Source organism: Anguilla anguilla, chromosome 18, assembly GCF_013347855.1.
Source record: "Anguilla anguilla isolate fAngAng1 chromosome 18, fAngAng1.pri, whole genome shotgun sequence".
In the NCBI taxonomy this organism is placed as follows: domain Eukaryota; kingdom Metazoa; phylum Chordata; class Actinopteri; order Anguilliformes; family Anguillidae; genus Anguilla; species Anguilla anguilla.
Genome location: NC_049218.1, coordinates 7,508,982 through 7,521,630, shown reverse-complemented (window position 1 = coordinate 7,521,630; position 12,649 = coordinate 7,508,982). Strand labels below are relative to the sequence as shown.

General features: G+C 39.0%; 2 protein-coding genes across 2 annotated transcripts; both read right to left on the bottom strand.

Annotated features, from left to right (window-relative positions):
- Positions 1-569: 569 nt before the first annotated feature.
- Positions 570-4,221, bottom strand: LOC118218090 (beta-microseminoprotein-like). The gene is made up of 4 exons (XM_035400495.1): positions 4,135-4,221; positions 2,712-2,817; positions 1,600-1,702; positions 570-821 (listed from the first exon to the last, which is right to left on the bottom strand). Exons 1-4 carry the CDS (start codon positions 4,135-4,137, stop codon positions 707-709), a joined length of 327 nt encoding a protein of 108 aa, XP_035256386.1. The 5' UTR covers positions 4,138-4,221; the 3' UTR covers positions 570-706.
- Positions 4,222-7,814: 3,593 nt separating this feature from the next.
- On the bottom strand, positions 7,815-10,813 carry LOC118218332 (beta-microseminoprotein-like). Its single transcript, XM_035400924.1, has 4 exons — positions 10,807-10,813; positions 10,151-10,237; positions 8,781-8,883; positions 7,815-7,951 (listed from the first exon to the last, which is right to left on the bottom strand). The coding sequence occupies exons 1-4, from the start codon at positions 10,811-10,813 to the stop codon at positions 7,843-7,845; spliced, it is 306 nt and encodes a 101-aa protein (XP_035256815.1). The 3' UTR covers positions 7,815-7,842.
- Between the last annotated feature and the right edge of the window lie 1,836 nt (positions 10,814-12,649).

The window sequence follows — 12,649 nt, the reverse complement described above, 5'->3', positions numbered from 1 at the left end:
ACATGTAGTATTCTTGAAGATATAATTTGCAGGGCCATCATCGTTTTTTCTCCCCTTAAATAAAAATATATTTTTGTTTGCGGGAGAACGACCAAATTTGTCTTCAGTAATCTCTATTTAAATATGTATCCGCTCTGAAAATAGATAAGCAGACTTCGATTCTGACCCAACTACCTGCGTTTCTTCCCTTGTTTTCGTGACCAGCTGTTCCAGGATAAATCATCATCAGAAAAAAATGAACTGGAAATGAAATTTTAAATTTTTAAAACGACATTGGAGTCAGCTCCTGTGCTGCACATACCATCAACCAACGGCTACACGACTTTTTATCCATAGCAGCTAATGTGGTCATAGTCATTTCGGGACTGCACAAGAACTGGCCATTAAAACTTATACGATAATGTTCCTCACATTGTTCAAGGCTGTGTTCAAATTCAGTGCTTTGTTTTACTTTAATCCATGAAACAAAAAAATAAAGCTAGTTTAGTTTTAGCCCACTGGAATGTGCATGACTTTTTTTCATATCAGAACTGCAACTCAGTTGATTTAAAAATGATAAAGACCAAAGATTAACTGGATATCATGCATTAAGTTTATTAATGGCCCATTCTCAATTGTTTTTCAATAAGGACAAAGAAAAATTGTACCAGCATATTAAATGTCTGATATGTCATTCAGTGTTTACAGTTGGAACTGAAGTGTGCATTTACACTGGAACACATTCCTTGGTTTTGTCTGCCTTTAACACAATTTTGGCCGTGCACTTCTCTTTATCAACAATCATCTCACACTCTGGGGGAAGATCCACAGAGGAAGGAATCCTATGTTAAGTAAAAAATAGAAGAAAAAACAAACATACAAACAAAAAAATAGATGTTAGGTATGATTTTTTTTAAAAACACTGATATTATCAGAGTGCTTTATAATTCATTGGGATGTAAATGTACTGTATATTGCTTCATTCTCCTCAAGCAGAGATTGTTATGGAGGTGATGTGATGTAGGGTATTAATCGGTGACGGTGCAGGGTGTTATAGATGTGATAAATATGGTTAAGGATGTTATAGATGTGATTGATATGGTTCAGGATGTTATGGATGTGATGAATATGGTTAAGGATATTATAGATGTGATTGATATGGTTCAGGATGTTATGGATGTGATGAATATGGTTAAGGATGTTATAGATGTGATTGATATGGTTCAGGATGTTATGGATGTGATGAATATGGTTAAGGATGTTATAGATGTGATTGATATGGTTCAGGATGTTATGGATGTGATGAATATGGTTAAGGATGTTATAGATGTGATTGATATGGTTCAGGATGTTATGGATGTGATGAATATGGTTAAGGATGTTATAGATGTGATTGATATGGTTCAGGATGTTATGGATGTGATGAATATGGTTAAGGATGTTATAGATGTGATTGATATGGTTCAGGATGTTATGGATGTGATGAATATGGTTAAGGATGTTATAGATGTGATTGATATGGTTCAGGATGTTATGGATGTGATGAATATGGTTAAGGATGTTATAGATGTGATTGATATGGTTCAGGATGTTATGGATGTGATGAACAGGGTTTCTCACTTATCGCAGCAGCTCATGGCTTCCTTGGAACAGGAACAGTCCATGCAGTCCTTTACCCACGAGGATCCAAACTCATGCATTTTTCCATCCTCATCCTGGCAACCTGGACAGGCACACACACACACATACAAAATAACTGTTTTTTTCCCAAATTCCAAGATCATCAATAAAATGAAATAATACAAACTGTCGATATTAAAAGTCAGCAGGATGACTTGATTACTGACCGTTTCGTTATTCCTTCCATAGTCTGATTTTCCTCTTGTTGAATGTATTGTGAATATGTCTGAATCATAGTTTATTCTCACAAAAAATGTTGTATGAATATTTGGGATATAACTGTCTATGTCTGAGAACATCAGACCTGGACAAAATATTCATTGTGTGGTCTTAAACTGTTTAAATCCCAGCAAATTTTGAAAAGATACCTGAGGATTTTCAACAAAGTATGTTTGCAAAAAAAAAAAAAAACAGTCGTATGTACTCAATCCACTGTCACAAAGGGTATTTCAAATAACAATAAATAAAATATATTTTTTATGACCCAGGTTTGGAGTACATACACAATCTATTTAAGTGATACAGTATGTACATATACAGTATATATGATATTTTTCACTTCCACACTCCCAAATGTATATTATCAATAATGCCAAACACAAAATGTGATTAGTTTGATAATAATACTGATAATGGGATTAAGAGTGAAAATGGTGACTCCTGGTTCAGGTGACATTGTCTCTCCGTACCTGGATGTGAGTTTTATGACAGTAGCATGGACACGATTGCCCCTACAGCTGTGAAAATACAGCTTTGTGCCAACATATGAAGTAGAAATCTTCCCAGCAAATGAGCCATGCCTTTGCTTAAGGGGTTGCACGTCTCGGTGTTTGCCTGCTGGTTTTTTATCACCACACCCTCAGATCTACAGTTTCATGAGCAGATAAGTACAGTATCTGTGCCTGCCCGTTTAGACAAATAATATTTTGCATTACCTCAGAATATCTGCAAGTCCGCCTAATCTTGTTCAAACTGACACAGGGCAGGTGCCCAGGTGGTGTTAGTTAAAGAAGGCGTGAGAATGGAAGGCCAGTGGAAGGTTCCAGACTCACCTTTGGGAGGATTACTGTCTGTGTGGGCCACTTCCTTGAAGTAGCAGGCAGCATTACAGACCGTGGCAATGGCCAGTAGGGCAAGTGCACTGCAAAGCAGGGGACGCTGAGAGAGAGAGAGAGAGAGAGAGAGAGAGGCACACACACACACACACACACACACATACACACAGAACATGTACATGGATACATATACCCAATGAGCACACACACAGCAAACACGCACAACACACACACACACACACATATATGCACATATATGCGCACACACACACACACACACACACACACATTTTTTCAGATTCCTCTCATGGGATATTATTTCACATATCTAAGTGAAAACTCTGCCTATTTTGCTATATTGGTACTTTGACCTGATGGATTGGATAGTTGTATAACACACATGCCATATTCCTCATTTGCTGTGCGAGCAAGTAGTATGGACACACTATTTCTATCAATCAAAAATACATGCCAAACTGTATAGAGTCCCTTTAGTGGCATTTTGACTGGACCCCCCCGCTCTACCCCCCACCACAGAGCACAACCTTCTGCTGCTGTAATAATAAGGAGACTGGGTTAGATTCCCAAATAAAGCCAAAAAATCCAGTGCCTATAAATATGTCACTCCAGTGGATGTCAAACTTTTTACTTATGAAATATTTCTAAATAGAAAAAAGAAACCATAGCCTGTATTCAATCCATGTCTCTCCTTTGCGTTGATTCTCAAGTAATCACAAGCTTTACACTTTCTTCTCAAAGTTGGAAATTTAGTTTTAGTGACTGCAGAACCCGCACGTCTGTGTTTGTGAAGAAAAGATGCCAATTTGAATTTAACTGTCCAGAGTTGCAGACAAATAATGTTCATGAGTTTATATTACTCAGCAGTGAGCTCAACTTAGACCTTCTCTGTGCTACACAGTATTAAAAAAAACATTTATCGCATTTTCTTTTTTCTTTAAAAGCTTCACACATGCTATGACCACTCTGGGAGAGCACTGACGGCCCTTTCCTTCATACTTGTCTAATTGGGAATCATCTATAGACACAGGAATACTCATATCAAAGAGGCACACATTTATTTGCATGCTGTACAATCTATTTTAAAATGAACAATGCAACAAATTACAACTGAAACAATAAATATTACCTACCGCTCACTACAGTCTGTTTACGAACATACCTACTGCTCTAACACTTAGCTACAGCACCTGGAATAGTCGGTTGCATGAAGTGATATAATGCACTTACAACAAAAATGTATTTCATATTGTATTATTTTGTGTGCTGTATTGCAAATGTTTTGCATGCATTTACCACACATTTTCAAACCTACTAAATATATTCCCGCAATTTAACTCCCATCTAAGTTCTTCTTTACGGAAAAATGGAATAAAAGAAATGTGGATAGTTTTCCACTTACCATGTTGATGAGAGTGAGTGTGTGACTATGAGAAACCAAGATGAATTAACTGCAAACAGTACCGATGCAAACGCTTTATATCAACCCATACACTTCCTGCTGATAAATATAAGGTGCGGTGTATTTGCATTGGATCGTTAGCTTTTGGGTGGGTTGGAAAAATAAATATTAGGATTTGTATCTATTCAGTGCCAGTGATCTGCACATTCTTGCCTGGCTTTCAAATAAAAATGTAAAAAATGAAATGAAGGCAGACTGTTTGCTTTCCTTTTAAAAAATAATTATTTCGCCGGAATAAATCGTGATTGTTAATTAATGAACTGGAGCTAAACGAGCCCAGAACGTGAGGTGGGGTAATTTTCTTTGAAAGACACGAGAGTGTGGAGCATACCTTTCCCTAAACGACGTCAGCTTTTAACCAGGTGGGAAAAGCTTCTCCGCAAATTTTAGTCTGTACATGAGCACGGGCATAGATCCTGTGGGGACAGTGGGGGCACTTTGGGAAACCATCAAATACCCCCCCCCCCCTTCCTAATGTATCACATTGCACTGGGTGGTACTACTAATGACCCCACCACCACTACTTCCCTCTAACCCTACCCCTCCAAAAAAAATTTTCATGATTATAAAATTTCCTATTCGGAGATCTATGTCCTTATACAAGAGAATATTTTCATGTAGCATATTAACAGAGATAATGTGGTGTGCTGGCAATCTCATTCTCCCACCCCCACCCCAAACAATCGAATAAACAAATAGACATATTTTAGTTACAGTTGCCCCACTATGTATTGTGGTATATGTGGTGCTCATAAATTGATTTAAACTGATCAATAAGTCATTTCCTTTCTTTCGTAAGCCCAAATGAATCCCTTATCTGCCTTCCACAAGCATAGAGATATAATGATATCAGAAAATACAATTAAACAGAATCCAAAAAGAAAAGCCATGTATCATTCTTGTTTTGGAAAAAATGGATGTCTAGGAAGAGATATCTGCCTCCTAACTGTGGTAGACCATTTTGAGCCTCATTATTATTATTGTTGTTATCATTATTATTATTGGTGTCATTGTTGTTATTCGTCTTCGTCTTCGTCTTCGTCTTCGTCTTCGTCTTCGTCTTCGTCTTCGTCTTCGTCTTCGTCTTCGTCTTCGTCTTCGTCTTCTTCTTCTTCTTCTTCTTCTTCTTATTATTAATAATAATAATAATAATAATAATAATAATGTTCTGTTCTCAAAGCCAGAAACCCCCCCATGGGAGGAGTTTCTCACCATGGCCAAAAAAAAACAAAGAACCTGTGCTGTGTGAACTGTCCATAATGTGTTCTTGGCTATGAATAACTGTTACATAATGAGTATTGTACCTTTTCGGACCTGTGTTTTGTAGCTGTTCCTATGACTTTCGGTATGCACTGATTGTACGTCACTTTGGATGAAACCGTCTGCCAAATAAACATTATATATATATATATATATATATATATATATATATATATATATATATATATATATATATATATATATATGAATAGCATGACCACTGAAGAAAAAAATTCATTTTGAATTCGATGACTTCAATGTTGAGTATCAATGTTTTTTTATTTATTTATTTTTTTTGGGGGGGGGGGATTAGGTGCAATTATACATATTGTTCCGCAGAGGTGCTTATGGGAACGACGGTTCAAATGAGCTGTTTTGCTACAGGGATCTGAAAAGCAAATCCTTAAGCCTTAAGTCATTGATCGCCTCAAGTGTCCACACACTTTGTTTCCAAGTCCTAAACTGGTTGTAAACTTTGATACTGACACGTTAAATAATTTTATAATTTCAGGGAGTTAACGGGACACTCCCTGAATAAATAGAATGTAAGACAACAGAGTCATAACTGTTGAACTCCTAGAACAAAGTACTCAAAAGTACAGCACAGTTTGAGGAAAGCAATGCATGACTGAATTCCAGAGAAGCACCCTCTGGGCCTACATGGTTATTTGTGTTAAATGTTCAATGACATCCCATTACAAAGCATTAGTTTTATATTACACAATTGCTAACTGAAAAAAATTGCATACTGATCTGATCTTGGATTTCTGTGTACCTGATTCTGTGTATGTGGTGAGGCACATCTAGGCATGTATTTAGAGGGGTGTTGAGTGACTGGTGCACTATGGGCCGGTGCCATCTGCTGGTCAAGTAGGGAAGCAGCAGCCATACAGCAGGTATCTTTTGAGCAAAGCAACTTCCAAAAGCGCATTTTGCATGATAAGCAAGCACCATAAGAACTAGATATTACATTACTGTAACAATCACAGAAGAGCTACCGTTAAAAAACTTGCCTTCAAGACCTGTGGCATTGTCATTTTCAGCTTGGCGTGTCAGTGTTGGTGGTTCGAATTGGGCGGAGCCAGCCGATGAAAGCCAATGAAGCGTTCTCAGAAGTGATGTGGCACGTGTGTATTTTTGGCAGGTGGACGACCAGGTGAGCGGCAGAATTTTTTTTTGGCCAGGAAGGTGCTACAGCAGCCCAGATGAGAGATTACAAGGCCTTGTACAAGGACTTGAGTCGCCTCTTGGGTGAGGAAGGGGTAACTTGTTGTTGTGAAGGGAGACTCTGCAGGTCCACAGGTAAGGTAAAGCCACTAGGTGCCAACACCTCATACCGGGCCCCACTTTGTACCTTCAGAAAGTGACTAGGGAATGATTGAAAGGTGAGGATTGTGTAATTACTCAGTTAGAGAGTGTGAACCGTCTTATTATGTACCCTTTGCGGGGACACAAGTGCAGAGCGTTGATGTTGACCAAACTACCCATGTTGTGCCGTGTTTTCATGACCCATTGCTTCAATAAAAAGCCATGTCATTAATAAAATCACACACAGAAAAACAACTGGAAGGGAGTTAAGTGTGCAGTTTGATAGTAATTTAATTCAGGCAGTTATACAAAGCTCACTATCATAATTATTCTCACCAACAGTTTTGTAAAACCCACTCAGCAATGATCCTGCTACTGCAATGAAGATACACCTGTATGTATTCCGTTAATTTCCTTCCACATATAATTTTTCACAAAAACAATAACCGGCCTTTCTTCTCCTGCTGCAGTTCATGTGAACAGTCCTTTTTGGCATTGGGTTGTGTGAAGTAGCCAAAATACTAAGACCTGAATAATCACATTTCGGTTCTTAAATGAAATGTCCCCGTGTTGAATGGCCCAGATGTGTCCGGTCAGAATGTTTTGGTTTGGTCAGTTTTCACCTCTTTCCATTTTGCATTCCCTAGCTCAGCAGCAAAGTTACCATACCAAGGAACCGCAAAAAAAAGAAAAAACTAAACTGTCAATAAAAACACACAGTATAGTGTTCTTCACAGTATTTAAGACTGCAGAATTCCCCATAAATTATTAGTTTTTTTTTTTTTTTTAGCTTTTTATGGAATAATTTGATTTTAAATGGAACCCACTCAAATGTCTATGCCCTTTTCAGGCCAGAACTGAAATAAATATAAAAGTTTACAAAGAAGCAGCTGATTGAAAAAGAGAGAGAAAGAGAAAGAGGAAGAGGAAGAGGAAAAAAAAACAGATGACTTGAATGCATTTTCTGGGTGTTGACTTATTGCCCATTCTCTAATGGTTGTTATCAAGGGCAAAGCTAAGCTGTGTCAGCGCATTTACGCAGTACAATAGTGTCCAGTGTTGAATTTAGAGAGCTTACATTTAAACACATTCCTTAGTTTTGTCAGACTTCAGGACAACTTTGGATGTGCAGGCCTGTCTGTCAACAACCGCCTCACACTCCGGGGAATGAGCCACAGCGATGTTTATCCTAGTTAAAAAAAAAAAAAAAAGATAAAATTTGTTAATAATAAAATTAATTACAATATGCACTTTATTAATTATTAATAATTGACTGGGATGTAAATGAAAGTATTGTGTGTTGTATGAATTCTGCTCACAAAACCCATTAAATAAATAAAAGTAATGAAAATTTTACACTCTGCTGTTTACTTTCTGCTACTTGTAAGAAGTATGGCGGTGACAAATATGGTACACAGTGTTATGGAACTGATGAACATGGTGCATGGTTTTATGGAAGTGATGAACATGGGGCATGGTTTTATGGAAGTGATGAACATGGAGCATGGTTTTATGGAAGTGATGAACATGGAGCATGGTTTTATGGAAGTGATGAACATGGAGCATGATGTTATGGAAGTGATGAACATGGGGCATGATGTCATGGAAGTGATGAACATGGTGCATGATGTTATGGAACTGATTAGTATGGGGCATGATGTTATGGAAGTGATGAACATGGAGCATGGTTTTATGGAAGTGATGAACATGGGGCATGGTGTTATGGAAGTGATTAACATGGGGCATGGTGTCATGGAAGTGATGAACATGGGGCATGATGTCATGGAAGTGATGAACATGGGGCATGATGTCATGGAAGTGATGAACATGGGGCATGATGTCATGGAAGTGATGAACATGGGGCATGATGTCATGGAAGTGATGAACATGGTGTGTATTATTATGGAAGTGATGAACATGGTGTGTATTATTATGGAAGTGATGAACATGGTGTGTATTATTATGGAAGTGATGAACATGGTGTGTATTATTATGGAAGTGATAGTATGGTTTCTCACGTGTCACAGCAGATTGCTCCGTGGTGGAAGCAGACGCACTCATAGCAGTGCTTATTCCATTCCGCCATAAAGTCATGCAGTTCACCATCCTCATCCTGGCAACCTGCACGGACAGACACACGCACACACGCACACAAACAAATCCTTTAAAGGTACTCTAAAATGAAACTTTTAAACGTGTTTCAATTTTCGACTTCACTGATATCTTACCCAAAAATTCAATGACTTACATTTTTCCTGTTAAATTCAAATATGGGTCAAATACAATAAATATGGGTTAAATATCCATGCCTCTCCGTTAGAGGAATACTGTAAAACATCAATAAATAAATAAATAAATCTCCTAAATACTCCAGATTCGGTTGGCTCTTCTCTGAGGGATGTGATGTCAGCAGATACTTCCTGTTACCTTACAGTTTGCAAATTGGGCTTGGACACTTTGGGCCTGATTTACCGAGACCAGTAAAAAAATCAATAACATGACCAATGATTGGTCCTGGTATTCGTTTTGCACCATTCATTGGCTGTTTTATTAGTTTTGCATGTGCTCTGGGTCTCAGTAAATCAGGCCCATTGTGCGCAGCCCAACAGGCAGACTTGTGGGGGCCAATCAACCAGCAGCGGACGCTGCTGAGTCCAGCGGAGGATGGGCTCCCCCCCCCATAGCCGAGTACACTCTTAGCCATGGCCTTTCCCCCAAGATTTCTTCCCATTGGCAAATTTTTCCTCGACACTGTGTGAGTGTTTTTCTTCCCACAGGAAAGTCGCAGTAGCTTGCTTTTAGAGAATTCAGGCCCTGATGTTTGCCCAGTTTTCCCCTCGGCTTCCTCTGTAAGGCGTCTGTGACAGCGCCTCTGTAAGAAGGGCAATGGTGTATCACCCTGCGGTACTGCTGATCTCGATCGGCACCGGCACAGCATGGATTCCATCCCGGACCACGGGGCCCATATCCATGCATTAGAACGGTGTTTTAGCAGGATGAGCCACCCGGCAGCCCCTGCTTTTTAACGCACGTCTGGCTCTAGCCCCAGAATGCAATGCGGATCTACTCACTATAATCTTCGGTTATATTCTCAAGAAAAGACCTCGCAAATATTAAAACTTCCCTGGAAAGCAAGCACTGTGTTTATTTAAGGGTAATCTATCTCGGTGTTTGACCAGGTTTTTATTGCCACACCCTTAGATTTATGGATTCAAGAGCAGACAAAATGTTTGTACATGCCCATGCAAACAAGCAACAATTCATATTAGGTCAGCAAACCACAAACCCCCCCTCCGATCTTGTTCCAACTGACGCAGGACAGGTGCCCAGATGGTATTAGTAAAAGAAGGTGCGAGAATGGAAGGCCAGCGGTAGGTTCCAGACTCACCTTTGGGAGGGTGCATGAAGTCCGTGAGGAGCAACGGCTTCAAGTAGCAGCCAGCATTGCAGACCGTGGCAAAGGCCAGTAGAGCAACTGCACCGCAGAGCAGGGGACGCTAAGAGACAAAAACATACAATATGCATGTACAGTGAGAACCATAATGTTTGGGACAAAGGCTTTTTAAAGTTATTATTATTGATTTTTCTCTGTACTCCGTAATTTTAGACATGTAATCAGACAATTCACAGTTCACGGCATTATCATCTTCTATGTAAGGGCACTGTAATACATTTTGGTTTCACCGTGTAGAAAATACAGCTCTTTTCATAAATAGTCCCCCCATTTCCGGCCGTCAGAATGTTTGTAACAAATGGCGTCACAGGTGTTTCTGATTAGTCAGGTGTGTTAATTTGCTTCCTTAGGGCAGGTATAAGACAGCTTTCAGTATCTAGTTTTAATTCCAGCCTTTTGATTTTCTGTTAATGGCACGTGTCAACACGAGGACCAGAATTGTGCCAGTGAAAGTCAAGGAAGGCACTTTGGGGCTGAGAAATAAGAAGAAAACAGTGAGAGAAATAGGCCAAACCCCAGGCTAACCAAAATCAATTGTTTGGAACATTATTAAGAATTATGAGCTCAGAAGTCACAAATATGGCACTCACTGTACATGCAAATATTTCAGTTTTGTTCCATGACACAGTGTTTCAGATTTCCAATGAAATGTAAAAGGGTGTAAACTGATACTTTGACTTCATGGAGTTAATGTTTGTTGTCAACATGTATGCACTGTCCAGATCCTGTCCAGATCCCTCAGTTGCTATGGTAGCAAGTTAAACAGAAGCATATACAGATTTCACAGTCAGACAGTCAAAAACAAAAAAAACAAAAAACATTCCTTAGTGGTTTTTGGCCTGTCAGATATTAATACAGTTTACAGTTTTGAATATTTCTGTTACCCTCTATTGCTTCTAGGACTACTACAGCTACAAAAAAAACACTTTCAGTTCAACAACTCAAGTATATATTATATTTGCTGGAAGAATTAATATACAGTATTATTTGAAATATACCACTTGAGCCTTCAGCAAGCAAACAATTCTGGCACACTTTATCTAGTTATTATCAGTTTGCTCGCTAAAGGCACAAACTACTTCTGTTCTAGAGTCTTTGCTTAATATTAGTTTGCTCGCTGAAGGTGCCAAATGGACTGGCAGCTTAGCATGCACAAGCTAATGTAAATTGTGGCTACATAGTACAGTAGCTAGCTGATGTCATTGAAAATGTCGTGTTACAAATGCAAAGATAGGCCACAACTACTGGCAGTATTAACAGTCCCAAGTAGGCTACAGCATTACCCATAAGCCTTTCTGCTGCCCCAGGTGAAATTGCGGACCTGTGGGGGGGGGGGGGGGGTGCTTGAGGAGGCGCTGTAGAGAGCAGAGCCCCGAACCCCCCCCCCCCGAACCTGGAGACGGATGGCATTCTAGGCATCTTAGTGTATTGTTACTTCTGTTCACACCATTTGCAATGGGTCCAAAGCAAGAGAGTAAGAAGTGGCACACCAGTAAATAAAAACAGCCAAATTTAAGATTACACTGTTTTCCTGAGGACGAAGACCGCTTTTTTAGCTTGTTTTCAATGTGGTCCCTATTATTTATAAGTAGCTAGTTGTAGACTAAGCTAGCTAACTACAATACTTGAAGTACTGCAATGTTATAGATTTGACATTGGTAACTTTATTCTGCAGGTATGAATGGTAATTAAGTGTTGATGTAGAATAATACTGCAGTGGTAGAAAACTAGTAATATAATAGTTTAGCCAAACCATAGTTTGAGTTTCTTATAATTCTAGTTTTCTTTGTTTTGCACAACATGTCATGCACTTTCATATATTCCTAATATATTCATTATATATTTTATGATGACAATATATTTATATTCCTTTTTTGTATTGGTAATTACCTTTCCTCAGCAATTGAAATTATTTGAATCAAATGTAAAGAATCCAGCTCAATATATTCCAGCAATACAACCCCCAGCCTGACCTCTCTTGCTGATAAAATGGAATTGAAGAAACAAGAAAAGTTGTCACGCTTACCATCTCGATGAGCGACTGTTCGACTGCGTGGTAGCAGGAAAACGTGTGATGAGCTAGCGAGCCGAGCAGGGTTTATATGAACACACACACGTCCGGGTCTGGAACTGAGGCGTGATCCATTCGGTCGTAACAACCGGCTTTTGGGTGAATTTAGTGAAAGTAAATATTAGATTTTTGCCTCAGTTTGTAATGAATGTACGTGTGTTTATTGCAGAGAGACTCCAAGGTGTTGGCCTAGAAAATCAGCAGATAGACAGATATATAGGCCAGTTTATGAGTTCAAACAAGCTAGTAATGATTCCGGCCGTGTGAGTATAAACATGGCTCCCGGCTACCCAGCTCAACTTAAACTGCTGTTAACATTGCTGTTAACTATGCACAATATAGTGATAAATAAATTGTACAGC